Source organism: Thamnophis sirtalis, unplaced genomic scaffold (genome assembly GCF_051295495.1).
Source record: "Thamnophis sirtalis isolate CommonGarterSnake01/CBP01778 unplaced genomic scaffold, rThaSir2_p1.2 scaffold_12, whole genome shotgun sequence".
In the NCBI taxonomy this organism is placed as follows: Eukaryota; Metazoa; Chordata; class Lepidosauria; order Squamata; family Natricidae; genus Thamnophis; species Thamnophis sirtalis.
The window spans coordinates 52082966-52098640 of record NW_028261392.1 but is presented as its reverse complement, the minus strand read 5'-3'; the positions used below and the strand labels follow the sequence as shown (position 1 = coordinate 52098640).

At 33.6% G+C, this 15675-nt stretch overlaps 1 protein-coding gene across 1 annotated transcript in view; it reads right to left on the bottom strand.

The window, feature by feature from the left end:
- POLA1 (DNA polymerase alpha 1, catalytic subunit) overlaps positions 1-15675 on the bottom strand; it is a 377795-nt gene that overhangs the window by 64987 nt on the left and 297133 nt on the right. The window contains exon 36 of the mRNA XM_087726535.1: positions 6997-7090. Within this exon, the coding sequence (XP_087582661.1) occupies positions 6997-7090 (94 nt within the window). The remainder of the gene's footprint in view (positions 1-6996; positions 7091-15675) is intronic.

Sequence of the window (15675 nt, the reverse complement as noted above, 5' to 3'; positions counted from 1 at the left end):
AATGGAAAATGGAAAAAAGATGTAAATGTACTATATATAATTAGAAGATGTAAAGAGGGGAAAACCTGGACAACACTTTGTTTTTAAAGAATTTTTAAATATGTAACAAAAAAACAACACTTTGCTGAGAAAGCCAGAAACAGGAAATGGGCTGTAAAGGAGCATCCCTCCCTCCCCACTGGAATGGCAGTGTCCCAATAGGGATCTATGGGACCTGACACTCACTATGAAATGATCATTTCTCATTTATTCCAGTGTCTCTAAATGACCCCCTTGCTTTTTCTGTACATTCTCATTATGTTCCTATCTATCCATTTGTATCATCTAACAAAATTAAATTTTCGTTCTGGATTGCATTCACTCAGAATCTTGTGCATATTTTTCCTAGAACTTATTCTTGGGTTTTTGGGGGTTTCTTTTCTTTTTTGTTACCATGATTCACTAGAGTGATGACACTCTGATAGCCAAAAAATGAAAAGGGTCTGCAAGTTTCATTAAGAAAACTCAAAGAGCTGTGGAGAAAATTAAATATAAAGAAGATCAAACTAATGATAACCACAATAAAAACAACAATCCTTAGAATTGGCAATGAAGGTAATGAACTAATAGATAGCTTTGGCCTTTTTGGATCAACCAAATATCAAATGTGCTCTTAGTCTTTTTAACTAGTATTATTGTTTTAATGTTTGTTTTAATGGTTTTTTTATTGTACACTGACGGGTACACTCATAGGTAGCTATATGAATATGATAAATTAATGAAAGTCTGAATAAATAAAAATATCAACAGTAAAGGAATAAGCAGTCAAGAAATACACCGTAGACTAACATTTGACAGAACAGTCAACAACGTCTTGGAAAAGATATTCAGATGCAGTGATATGTCTATATATATAAAGATTAGAATAGTATAAGAAATGGACTATTCCATATCCCTGTGTACACTTTATGAAACTGAAAGTTGGATTTTGAAGAAGCCAGCTAGAAAACAATAATGGGACTTTTGGTGCCAAAGAAGACTCTTGAGAATACCATGGATAACAATAGGACTTATATACCAATTCATAGGTCCTTTTACAGCCCTCTCTAAGCTGTTTACAGAGCATATTGCCCCCAACAATCTGGGTTGAGAGTGTTGCCAAGAAATAGCCAAGAAAACAAACAAAGGAATCATTAAACAAATCAGTGCATACTTCTCACTCAAGACCCAAATGGTTGGGGTGAAATTATCCTTCTTTGGACATTTTATGTGAACATCTACAGTAGTTCTCTGGAATAGGCTCTAATGCTGGGAAAGGTGCAAAGAAAAAGAAAATGATGACCAGTGGGAAGGTGGAGAGATCAGTTACACTGGCAAGGCCGGCAATGTTGGAAGACCTAAAGACCAAGTTAGAAATAGATCATCAGAATGAAAATTTATCTGTGTAGTCACTGATTATATGGAACATAGTCAATCAATGAATCAATTAAGTTGTTAATCTCAAATACATTTAAGAAATGGAGCTGATATTTTCAAGAAAAGATGAATTTACACACACACTTTTGGCACACAACGACAAAAAGGTGAGCCATCACTGAACTAGAGTATATATAATAGTTTATATTTATAATCTTAATTATATGAGCATTGCATTATATTACAAAAAAACAAAAACAAAAACCAGAAACCAAATCAGATAAGGCCAGATTGAGACTAGAACGCATAATGACAACCCAATAACCTGACTTCATAATGTTGCAATTACTTCCAATGTGCAATTATACATCTGATAAATAAGCAGTTATTGAAATTAAAGCGACTAAAGCCTTTATGCCTAACAATACCAGCAAAAAGTGAGGAAAATTCAGCTGGTAACATAGCAAAATAACTTTATTTTACTTCCATAAGTTAACGAATGCAGATGTCAGAAATATCTTTAGTCTTATATTCAAAAAATGGAGGCCAGAAATTAAATCAGCATATCAAAATAAGAAAATATGTTCCTAGTTTATGAATTGGGTCTTTTAAATACTCTCCAGTTCATAAAATACGATTTTAGAAATTTTGCACTAGATAATTATACTTCCTGATTTTGTAATTAGTGGAACTACACGTAATTACATAATAATTATGATGGTAATTACATAATTAAGATGTATAATTATGTAGTAAAAAACATTATGGAAATAAAATAAATCAACTGTATAACCACAATACATCTACAAAAAAAATCTTTCATATTGCTTAAAAACTGTATTTTCCCCACAAAATAAATAAATAAACAAACAATAAATAAATAAATAACAGCGATTAGTCTAGTGTATCAATTACTTACTGACAATTAAACAAAAATCCTATAGATATTAAGATGGTGAATTATCATCTTAAGACGTAATTATACTAATTTAGTCATCATCAAACATGTATTTTATCCTAAATCACAATAAATCAACAAAAATTCCTCTTGAGACATTTGAAACTAGCTAGAAAAATTTTAAATTGATGTTTCAGCGCTGCAAATTTTGCTATTTCTTGTTATTTGTTCAAAACACTTCAGATAATACATAGTGAATGCCTTAAAACTTGAATTATCTTTAAACTATATTTAAGGCTTTTTCTATACTATAAACATTAAATGAGTTAATTTATAGAAATGTCCACTTTTTAATATTGTCCTTTATTCTTAAGTTAATTTTGGAACATGGTTGCAACATGCAATTTGTATTTTTTCTGTCAACTGCTAGCAGAGACATATTAAAGATCCTCATTAGTATCACTGAAAAATACCACCATGATGAATGCTCTCCTTGTACATCTTTCTATCAATTCATCCATAAAAAAACCCACTTTGCATTGATATTTTGCACACCAAGTCATAAGCACAAGAGAAAAAAAATAAATAAATTACAGGATATAAGCAAATATTCCAAGTTAGACTTTGCATTTCCTTGGAGGTCATACAGCTTAACCATTTCATTTTTCTAAATACAATTTTACAGTCTGTTCATCCAGAAAGTTAATTGAGCATGTTTAGTATATAAATTTGTAAAAGTATTTGCTAAGCATGGATTCATTTTTTTAAAAAAATGCACAGTATAAAAAATAATATCTCAAAGATCTTAAGAAGTTAAAATATACAATACTTTTAATATCCAACCTTCTTCAATCAGTGAGTGATTTAATATAATCTAACCTTTTATTTTAATTTTAATAATTGGTCTGATATTTCTGATACTAGTAATAGAAGTCCTTAGAATTAAGATGTTCTATTGCTAGGTTAGGAAAATATTATGCAAAAGAACATAAAATAAAATATTCCAAAATTATTTCACATCTATTCTTCATGCTATTAAACCTTGAAAAGTTGCAGAGCTTCAGTCTATGTCTCATAGAGGAAATATCTACAGCCAGCAATTTTTTTGCAGCCTTTCAAGTAGCGCCTTAAAAACTAAGCAAAATATATACTATAGCTCCCCAAATGTTTAAACCAGTTTCATTTGTAAGTTTCATTGTCCCTAGGCTGTAAATTGGATTCCCTCAACTTGGACACAAATGCAACAGTCTTCTATTGCTTTTACAATAGCTGTAATCATTCTGATTCATATTTTATTTTCTGAAATTATAATAAATATTGAATAAATATTGAAAAAAACCTGCTCAAATCTCTTGTCTATCGTCCTAATAATGGAAATTTAAGTAAGGAGTAAGTGAAAAAGTTGAAAATTCAGAGGTATGACAAGGAATGGAAAACTTATAGTTTTATATATACAGGAGCACAGGTATACAGATAGTTGACTTACTATGGCAATTGGGACCAGAATTTCTGCCATTAAGCAATGGGGTCATAAAGCATAACTACATCACTTAGCAATAGCAAATCCCTGCAGTCTTAGTTGCCACTGAACTGAACTGAATCCCATTGTTATTAGGTGAAGCAACTTCCTGCTGGCTTCCCTACAACCATGATAAAACTGGCCAGAAGTTGGAAATCCTAGGCTTGCAAACAGGCCACTGGTACAAGGGTATGTGAGGAAGTTGTGGTAGGGCTCAAGGAGTGTGTGAAGAAGACTTGGGGAGGGTGTGCACGGTGCACAAATGGTGAGGGAAGTGCCATGATACCTTGGGAGGGTGCATGGAGGTGCACAAGTGGCCTGCACAGAATGAGGGCGGGGGAATGATACACAGGTGGGAGATAATTATTCCAATGATTTGTAACTTTCCCAATTGGCATCTCTATGAGCCGAGGTGGCACAGTGGTTAAATGCAGCACTGCAGGCTACTTCAGCTGACTGCAGTTCTGCAGTTCGGCTGTTCAAATCTCACCGTCTCAGGGTTGACTCAGCCTTCCATCCTTCCGAGGTGGGTAAAATGAGGACCCGGATTGTTGTTGGGGGCAATATGCTGACTCTGTAAACCGCTTAGAGAGGGCTGAAAGCCCTATGAAGCGGTATATAAGTCTAACTGCTATTGCTGTTGCTATTGACTTTCTGGGGAAGCTGATAGGAAAGATCATAAATGACAATGACATAATCACAGGGCATTGCAACAGATTGTAAAAGTGAATACAAGTGCCCAGATTGCAATTACATGACCATGGATTTTCTAGAATGGCCAGATTTTGGTTCTCTCTTTGTTTCTGGGGTCTAGCTGAAAGAGCTGCCCAGTGAAGGAATTCAGTTCTCCTCTGTATGTAAAAGAGAACTGCAGGATAAGAGCTAAAATGTTCAGGATCTCACCTTCTTAGACAACCTTTTTAGTCAACCCTCAGAGTGGAAACAAAGTCCTATCATCAGGCAGCAACAACTTACAACCTTTCCTGCCAGTTTCTCCATTGACGGGAAAGCCAGCAGAAAAGATTACAAATGATGACCCCAAGACTGCGGGACACTTAGTTCTAATTAGTTCTAAATGAGAACAGGGTGCCAAGTACCGATATTGTAATCTCATGACTGTGGGAATGATGGAGCAATATTTTATGATGGCTGGAAGTTGTTTATTTATGGGCTGTAAAGTATTCTTTACTTTACAGCCCATAAATATTATTTATTCTTTGGCTACCTAGTGAGAAGGAATAGAACTGGAGAAGAGGCTAATCCTGAGAAAGGTTGAGGTCAAAAGAAGAAGGGGATGACAGAGAATGAGGTGGCTGACTGGAGTCACTGAAGCAGTAGGTGTGAGCTTAAATGGACTCCAGAGGATGGTAGAGGACAGGTAGGCCTGGAGGAGCGTTGTCCATGGGGTCGTGATGAATCAGACACAACTTTGCAACTAACAACAAAGTATTCTTTCTGAAGCCATCATTAAATGAATGGTCATAAGCCAAGAGCTACATGTACACATTTTCATGCACTGAAACACAGATAAATTAATAGAAGTTTCACATGGCATTCTTAAAACAAATACAAATCATATGGATCAAATCCATATTAAAAAGATTAAAATGGGCTTCTGATTAAAAACAAAAGGTGAACTTTGTTAATACTTTAAAAGGAACCTGACTTATTCTCACAATTACTCTACTTTAAATAAAACAAATTTCATTTCAATACATACTTTTTAGATACTATATCTGGTTAATCAAGCACTCAACTTTTTATTACATGTTTATTACAAGTAGTCCTCAGTTAAGAACAAAAATTGTGAAGAAATGTAGTTGTAATGATGTTGCAAAATGTCACATGACCACACTGCTTAGCAACAGCAATTCAGGAAGACCTGTCTGCTGTTGTTAAATGAGGATTACACTGGTTGTAAAGCAAGGGCATCACGTGACCGCAACTTCCTGTTACTTCACCATTGACTGATTGTGGGAAGCTGGCAGGGAAGGTTCCAAGTCATGAACATATGATTGTGGGACTCTGTGATGGCCAAAATTCCAAAGCTTAGTTTAATTTCTATTTCTTCAGTGCTATCATAAGTCTGAGTGATCGTTCAATGATTAGTTGTTAAATCAGGACTACCTATATCAGAGAACTAGCATTGCAAAAATAAAGTGCACTTTTTTATATATGTGTGTGCATATATTATGCATGTGTGTGTGTATGTCCGTGTGTATACATACACACACACACATACATTCACATGTATACAATACAACACACATACACACACACAAATCATTCTGAATATCTATAGTGAATGGAAATCAAAATAAATCATAGGTTTTCTCCAGTGGTGGGTTTCAAACCATTTTGGAACCTCTTCTGTAGGTGTGGCCTGCTTTCCGGGTCCACTGGTGGAACCTCTTCTAATCGGTTCGGTAGATTTGACGAACCGGTTCTACCGAATAGGTGCGAACTGGTAGGAACCCACCTCTGGTTTTCTCCCACCCCTCTCAATATCATAGGAGAATGCTATTCCAAACTTTTGAGTTATTAGGAGTAAAGATGATCAATACTGGCTGATCTAAGGTTGCAGGTCTTTACACAACTGGCACCCAGAACTGTTTTTTTATTCCAAGCAGCAGTGTTTTCTAGCTATTTGCAAGAATAGGTTATTAATCTGAGAAAATTCTCAAAGCAGCCTTATTGAGAACAAAACTACTTCGAGGAAAGCTGCTTCCTTTGAAAGTTTTGCACAGGTGTATAGTTTTATATTTATATTTTGGATAGTTACATATTATTCAATGTACATATTTATAAAAATGCATATATACAATACAAGTATAAATATTAATAAATATAATCTCACTATTTAGGTAAAATTGAAAGTTTATTTTAAAAATAATAAAAAGATTAATCAGAAAATATTCTGTAGCAAAGCGGAGGCTAAGCATTCCCAATCACTTAATGTAAAGTTTCCCAGACATTTCTTTAGTCAGTCAGACATATACAGTTGATTATTATGACATACATCTTCTTTCTTATATACAATTTCTTAATTCATGCAGTCAGGCACCTTTATGTATATTATGTTAACAGAATGAGGTAGATTGGCCTAACACCAGAAAATAGGACTGATTTTATTATGCAAATTTCCATTTTAAACTTTCAGTGCAATGACAGTGTTGTAACATACCTTTCCCTGGACCAGTATATATTTCTTTTGCATAGTCCACATCAAAAATGTAACGGTAAAAGCATAGCTGGGTGAATAAGGCCTTGTCAGAGTACTGTAATAAAACACAAAAACCGACACACATAAATAAATTATGCTATTGAAAAGCAGGTCAGACTAGAATAACCATGCTCACATATAACTTTTATGCTATTTCACTGTTACTTATTAAAGCTAAATATTTGTTATTAGTTTTTATCAACTGCCTTGGAAAGCAATTCAGCTAAATGTTATGGTATATACTAAATAAATATCTAAAAAATCCTCAACCCTCCTAAAATTAGTGTGGAAACCTGTTGTGTTTATGTAGTATTAATTACAATAAAGGTTTTAATAGACTTGTTTTAAATCATGAAACTATAAAATTGTTATGCAGATATAAAAGAAGCATCTGACTACATAGTCAAGACATGCATTTAACAATGACTTTAGAAATTATACACAGTATCAGGAAAGCAAATTTCAATATAGTTCCATGCTAAAAGTATGTTTAACATATATTATATATATTTATACAATAAATACTTTGGAAATTCATACATTATATATGAAGTAACTCTAAGCCTACGATTTTGTGACATTCCAGAGAGCATTTGGAGAATTTTATTCATTGGTTTATCAGAGACCACTTTAACTTAGATATAAAATGAAAATTTCCTATCAAGACTACATCTATCTTAACATTATTCTGTGAGTCAGTGATTTTGCTTGAACTTACAGATTGTAGATAATGATTGGGAAAAATTACTTGGGTTGATAGATTTATCTGTAGAATAAGGCTATTACTCTCACAAACTTTTCATTGGTAGAAACTGAATAGCATGCTTTCTTACTGTTGAAGATAAAGGTATTTTTAAAAGACTTTCTTCAAAATCAGTGCATGCTTTATTTTGTATCTTAGTTTATAAAGTAGAACTGTGCTTCCCAAGAGAACTTCTCACATTATTTGAACTTCTCACAGTATGACATTATTTAATTGAAATGATTTTTCTCTTTCTTTTTTATTTCTTTTATTTTTAATGCATTTTTGGTTATCAGCTCAATGGGAATAGTTAGTTCATTTTTCTCTTTGAGCTGTAACTAGTTTGGGACTGAAAATGGTATGCAGATAAATATGCCTTAAATGAATTGGTTACAGGAGTAATTATTGGTTACACAATAATTATTCTTCAATTAAGCATCCCTCACACAGCAAATATTGCTATGTGGAATTAATTTATATTTTTATAAGAATCAAGACTTCCAATATACTTGATTGTACTGCTGGGAAAAAGGATTATGCAAAAAACAAATTTACTGTCATTGTTCCTTTGTTAACATCCATATGGCAGTCAGGAAGAAATATAGTCACGAATATACTTTTCACTTATCTGACTACAGGGAAACAGATTCATTTTTTTCTAATAGATTAAAAGTCTTTAGGAACTCAAGTACTTACATCCTCAAGGAACTTAGAAAGCAAGATCAAAAATTAAATATGTGATATGAAGCTTTATAGTAAAAAAAAACAGTAAATAAAAGAAAATAAAAGCAACAGTTACACATGGCTATTTTTACTTCTTTTGTCAAATTCCGTCCTCACAAAAGACAAAATTACCTACTAGCTTGCTACTCACATTTGCACATCTTAACATGTCTTCATATTTTTTTCAGATATGTAGTGGACTGTCTATCAAAATGCACAAATTAATTTACTTATTCAGTATATTATATGTACAATGTACAATTGTTTACTTCACTTTTCGTGTCAAACATAGCTACCTTACTTTCTTATATTAATAAAATTGTATTCTTTGTTGCATTAGATCAGCTGTCTAAACTTGTTGAAGTTAATAACATTTTCAATCAACATGACAGTATAAAAAGTAGTGTGTATTCATTCATGTCCCCAACCAACACAGCTCTAATGTTACTACAAGTATTCTTCATGTAGCTTATTATTAGATTTATATTCTGCCTTTATTTTGTAAGCATACATAATGCTTTAACTTCTTATTTGCTTGCAACAGCAACCCTATAAATTAAGTTGGACTGAAAGTGACTGGCCCCAACAGGCTTTCATGTTTAAGAAAGAACTAGAACCCATATCTATGAAGATTCTCAATCATCCAGGACATGATTGTCCAAAAGTGCTTTTGCAAAAAGGCAACTGGATTTTCTAGTGGTTTTTTTCCCTCTTTGAAAATATCTTGCTTTCAGCCAAGAAGCTTCTTCAGTTCTGAAGAATTGACATTTGTACTTCTATAGCTGTCTGATTCGTCCCTCCAAAGTTCCATTTTGGCCGGCAATCTGTTGGGCGAGGCCTGTGGAGGCCCGAAGGGAACAATAGTACGTGGCTGAGAGTCTGGAGAGGAGACTGCTTGCTAGACTTTCACAAGGTAAGTGAAGGGGGGGAAGCAATTGTGGGGAGGATGAGGTATTTCAGAAGGTTGGGTAGGACTTGGGTGGTCTTAGGCAGGTGGCCTGTTCTATCAGTAGGACCCCCATGGCATTTCCCACCCTGAAATATATCATGTGCACTTAACAAGCCTTGCATTCAATTAGCAAATGTGTGGGTGAAAGGAGGGAGTGATTCACTCCCACAAAACCTTGGGTTATGAATGGAATGGGCAAGCTCCATTATATTTGTAACTTGAGGACTACCTGTATTGCCAGACTACCTTTCATTGAGCACGTGTTAACTCCACGGGTGAGAAAGAGGGCTGAGAAAATATCTACAGACCCCTCACATCCTGTACATAAACTGTTTCAATCCCTCCCTTCAAGGAATTGTTGCTACAAGGCATTGCATGCCAAAACAACTAGACACAAAGACAGTTTTTTCCCTTGTGCCATCACTCTGCTGAACACTAATTTTAACAATACTGTCTTATGTCTCTAAGTATATTTATCCATGTAGTATGGCTCAGAGGTGGGTTCCTACCAGTTCGCACCTATTCAGTAGAACCGGTTCGTCAAATCTACCGAACCGGTTAGAAGAGGTTCTACCAGTGGACCCGGAAAGCAGGCCACACCTATAGAAGAGTTTCCAAAATTTTTTGAAACCCACCATTGGTCCTTGGATATGATTATTCTACACTATCATGCTCATATTTATAAAACTCAGTGCCTCTGTGAAAGGTAAGGATGATTACTGCGTTTGTGGTGCAATCAGAACATTGCGTGTGTTGAAGTTGTTTTAACGCAAACCAAAGATGCCTTTTAAAAAACAAGTTTACATCATATTCTTATGCATGCCAGTACTGTGTGTGAGGTAATTTAAGGTGGTTCTGACAAGTGTCGTCGGCATCTTCATATCTGGTCACATGGGTGGCAAGCCACTCCCACAAAGGAGGCCACACCCACAGAGTAGGTTCGAACAATTTTTGAAACCCACCACTGGTATGGCTGTATTACTTTTATCCTCATCTGTTCCACTATCTTCTCTTATTGGTATCATTATTATGATTATTATTACTTTGTTGTTTTACACTGAAAGTTACTTGGCCAATAACATATTCTATTCTCTTCTCTCCTTGTTTTGTCCTGTCCTGTCCTATTCTACTCCATTCTCTTTCATTATTGTTTATATTTATACTTATTTATTTTGTTTTTATTGTTTCAATTTTTTATAATTTGAGAATGACAAGCCATCCAGAGCTACTTGATTAAGTTGGGCAACTTTAGAAATTGAATAAACAAACAAACAAAATTATATGTTCATGTAATCATAAATTAAATATTATAATATCTTTATATAGCACTGCTACTGGTATATTCTATTCTATTCTATTCTATTCTATTCACTTAGCCTTATATAAAACTTTACAGTGCTTTACATCTCTCTCTAAGTGGTTTACAGAGTCAGCACATTGCCTCCAACAATATGGGTCCTCATTTTACTGAAGGACGGAAGGCTGAGTCAACCTTGAGCCAGTGAGACTTGAATTGCCGAACTGCTGGCAGCTGTCAGTCAACAGAATTACACTGCAATACTACATTCTAACCACTGTGCCACCACAGCTCTTATATTAATGTATGATGCAACCACTTTTAAAAACAATTCACAATTCTGCACCTAAACATGATTCTGAAGATTTACAAAAATATGCAGCAGTAGAGGACAATAAAAAATATAGAACAATTTTCTCCAAAAAAAGAATACAGTACTTGTGTCTGTTGAGCTTAGGAAAAAAGAAAATAGGATTAAATTACTGGCAAAGTAATGTATAAAGCATGCACAGAAGGACCAAAGTGGGACTAAGCTTTTTTCCCTTCCTTCAAACAGTATGATCCACAACAGTGGTTCTCAATCTGTGGCTTGCGGACCACTGGGGGACCATGATGTCATCACAGGGATCCATGAAGTCTTGAAGAAATGTTTATGATTTAAAGAAAAAAATGTTATGATTTTGTGGCTATGATCCGTGGCCACAAAAGGTATTTAAAGGGGGTCCATGGTGAAGAAAAGGTTGAGAACCACTGATCTACAAGTACCCAGTAAGACGGATTGATCAGAAATTCTTGATGGACAAAATCAGGACAGCTTCAGTATTTAAAACAATATTGAAGCCCTACTAAAAATAACAAGTAACTAGGGCATCATGTTAATTTTTTTAGCATTCTGTCAACAGCTAATTCAGCCAGCTTATCCAAAGTAAGACTGGACATTAATTGATGGAGTACCATCTTGCATGATTTCAGGAGTGATCTTGTATCATTTATGGCTCAATGACCAATTCCCGGTCTCCTTATAAAATGGGATTACAATGAAATAGAATCCAGAAAGATAATGTAGGAAATTACTTATGCCATTAACTTGTGTTAGCAATAGAGCCTATAATAAAATACTGCAATAGTGAGTGCTCCTCATTAGTCAAACCAGCCAATTAGCCATAAAAGTAAAGGAACAATGGAAGATATAAAAAGCTTAGCGAGAACAATAAATGCAAGATTTTGAATAGCTTTTCAATTAAAATGACATTTAAACATGGGAGAGGAAATACTTGGTTACCTGGCTAAATCAATAGCTAGTATTCTGAAATGGATATGATTTGAACCTGAATTCAAACCAACAGATTGCCATTAAAGTAATTGAATATCCTTAGTCACGTTATATTTCTCAACATTTTGTATTTTCTAGTATCTCTAGAATAAATATAAATGAATGAGATTTGATACAGAGCAATTGGGAGTAAAATGAGGATATATATTTAAGGAATATGACATAGTTGGAACAACACAGAATAGCAGAGTTATGTTAGCATCTGAAAAACTTAAAATGCAGGTTGGCAGTGGAATAGAATAAAATTGTGGAATATGATTACTTATACAGTTTCAAGTCCACGTTCTGCAACCTTTTCCAAGAATACTACATACTGGAATTTCACTTACAGCTTTGAAGTTATATCAAGAATGTTAGTTAGCAAAAATATTTCTCTTATTTTAAATAGTCAAAATTCTACATAAATAGTCTATGATCTATTAAAAAAATCAATGTTAAAAATACTATATATTAAAAATCCGCAATCAGGAAATTGTATTTTAAAAATCTTAATATTATACTTTAACTCATACTTCACATAAATGTATTTGACATAGCACAGAAGCTTATTTTATTCCTTATTAGCTATTCTATGAAATGCATCATCATTATATTATTATATACCACTTATTTTTAGTAAACCGTGATTACTGCTTCCTGAAGAAGGGAAAAAAAGAGGATGACAGTGATTAAGTTATTTGTTTAGTTTTTGGGATTCAACAGTAATTGCTGGTACACATCTCCCTGACTGCACACAGGCAGCAGGTTGAATAGAACACTGAAATTACCTCCTTCATAATAGTTTGTTTTGATAATGTATTGTGTGTCGAGATGATGAGAAACAGTTGCTGTCAATTTGATTAGCCATTATATTTTTATGTTAATTGCCATTATTGGATCTATTCTGTTTAGTGTCACTATAGAAGCCATACAATGTTAGCATAAATAACAAATTGGAGTAAATTAGGAAGATATATTTTTGCCAATTCATTTTAATTGCCCCTCAGTCCTTCCGTTGGTTAACACAGCTGTTGACCCATAATAAGCACTAGGTCAATATAGCTGCTTGTCAATTCAGAAATGCAAAGTGCTATGTTGCTCGTAATGGATATACAACCACCTTTGCCAGCCAACTGAAGCAAGTGACTGACAAACCAAATGAAGGAATAAAGCATCAGCTATGGAGTTTAGTGACTTGATATTAGCAGAGAGGCTAATTGAAAGTCACTTCCTAAATGGATAAGATTTTTTTTTAAGTTATGCACGCACACATATTTTTAATTATACCAACACCTCTGCCCTGTTGTTACCTAGCATATTTTGTAATTAGTAATAAATAGAAAACAAAAAGCTGTAGAAATTTTAAATGTCAAAGACAATTAAGGAAGATTAAGACATTTGTATGTGTGGGTATATCAGTCAAGGAACAGAATCTTGTTGAGAAAAAAAACCTATCTTTAAAAAAAATTACTGATAAATTTGGTACAGGTAAGTTTATGAATAATAGATTTTAACAGAATTTTTACCAAATAGTTATCTTCATAAGTGTTTTTATTCAGCTTTCATAGAATCAGAAAACTAAAGAATATTTTTTTCTTTGTCTGAATCATTTCCTTTGATTTGGAGGCGGGGGGGCACTTAAATTCTTCCTTTGGTATTGCTTAAGGCTATCTAAAGTAGTTTGAAAGAAACCTGTTGCTTGCACTAATTAAAAATCAATTAAAAAAATTAGCTTCAGCATTGAATGTGGATTAATTTTTATGTTACAAGTTAACAGATATATCAGAGGCATTTTCATTCCCTGCATTAGCCAGTATTTTATATCTTGGACATATTAATTTCCCTTGCTCTTCTAAAATGAGCTAGGGTAAAGGACCATGGTTAAAACATTAAACATTAAAACCGAAGTGCAAAGGATTGTTGCTTAATTATCCAGATATCTTTATGAAATATAACTGCTTCTATTACACAAATCTGAGAAAAAAGTCAAGAATTGGAGATCCATAACTCTAAGAAATTCTTAAGGTTTATGTAACATGGACCACTCTTATTCCCAGAAGACAGCTGACAACTAATGGAAAAACCAATAATTACATTTATTTCTGCCCTTTAAACAATTAAAACAATGTAAAACATATTAAAACTACAACTGTTTTAAAATAAAGATGCTGATCTTTCATATCATATCAAAAAGTATATAAACCTAAAACTAAGCAAAAGAAAGGCTTTCCAAGTTTCTTCTGGGAATTCAGTAGCATTCCTACCTATCTAATCTCTTTTAGCAGTAGCTCAGAAGATTCTAATGATGACTAAGTTAAAATGGTAGATGCTTTTCATACATGCATGCACATAGAATCTCAAGAAAGTGTATTAGAATCCAGACTGTATATATCTAATTGTACACATTGACTGATGTGCATCATAATATTGCATTATGGAGATGAACCAAAATATTTTATATGAAAATGTTATTCTGTAATTTATATTGATTATTTTATTGCTTCTACTTTTATATTTTTTGCATTTTATATACATACAGTTGCCTTTTTGATACAAAGATGAAAACCTTAGGGGTTTTCAACAAGCAGCCTATCCATGAAAAGCAAGTCTCAGTTTTCAATAGAGTCATTCCAGTCAAAATTTAATAAATTAACTTCACATAGCAAAGTAATATAAATGTTTAGGAACTTCTATTGCAATATTAATATCAAATTATTTACAAAAGTGTGTACATGAGCACACAAACATACACAAATGCACACACACACACACATATATATATCATACAAAAATCATACATAGTTATTAGCATATATATATATACAGTATACAAACAAATAAGTGGATACCGTTAATAATTACATTTTTCAAAGATAAAGAAAAAAAGAACAAGTCTTTTGTGCATACTGAAAGATGAACAACAGTCTGGCCACTATAATATTCCTTATTAGGCTTGGCTACACTGTATTGAAGGAAAAACACATGACATTCACTACTTTGTAAACATTCTGTCCTTTTTTCTCTTCAATATTTTACATTTACACATAATATTTGTAGACTCAGAGTGAATTTTACTATTTTGAAATATGCATATAAGAATACAATAAGACACAAAAACCATCTCACTAATATACATGAACAAAGTAACTAACCAGTTTACAGACTTCTCAGGGCAGGATTACATACGTGCTTGTGCGAGCAAAGCGTGATTGGAGCTGCCATTTTTCTATAAATATAGATGGGACTGTGTGGAATGTTGGCTTTGTTGCTTTAAATGGATTGGTTGGCTGTGTTGTCACATCTTGATTGGTTGATAGAATTGATGTTTGGCGAGGGTGATTGATGATGGTGTCCTGTGTTGTTCTGGGTCCTTGTCGGTTTTTATGGCTGGGACTCATTTATTGACTAGGGTTAGTTTCCAGACATCTGGTAGGCGGGAGGTATCATCACATTTATTCATGTTGTGGGGGTGTTTCTCTATTTTGATAGCTTCCATAATTATTCTCTTGTTGAAGTGTTCAGTTTTGGCGAGTGGTTTGATTCCTTCAAAATCAATTTCATGTCCTGTTGCTTTAAGGTGCTGGAAAAGGGAGGAAGTTTTTTCTTCTTTTCTGTTC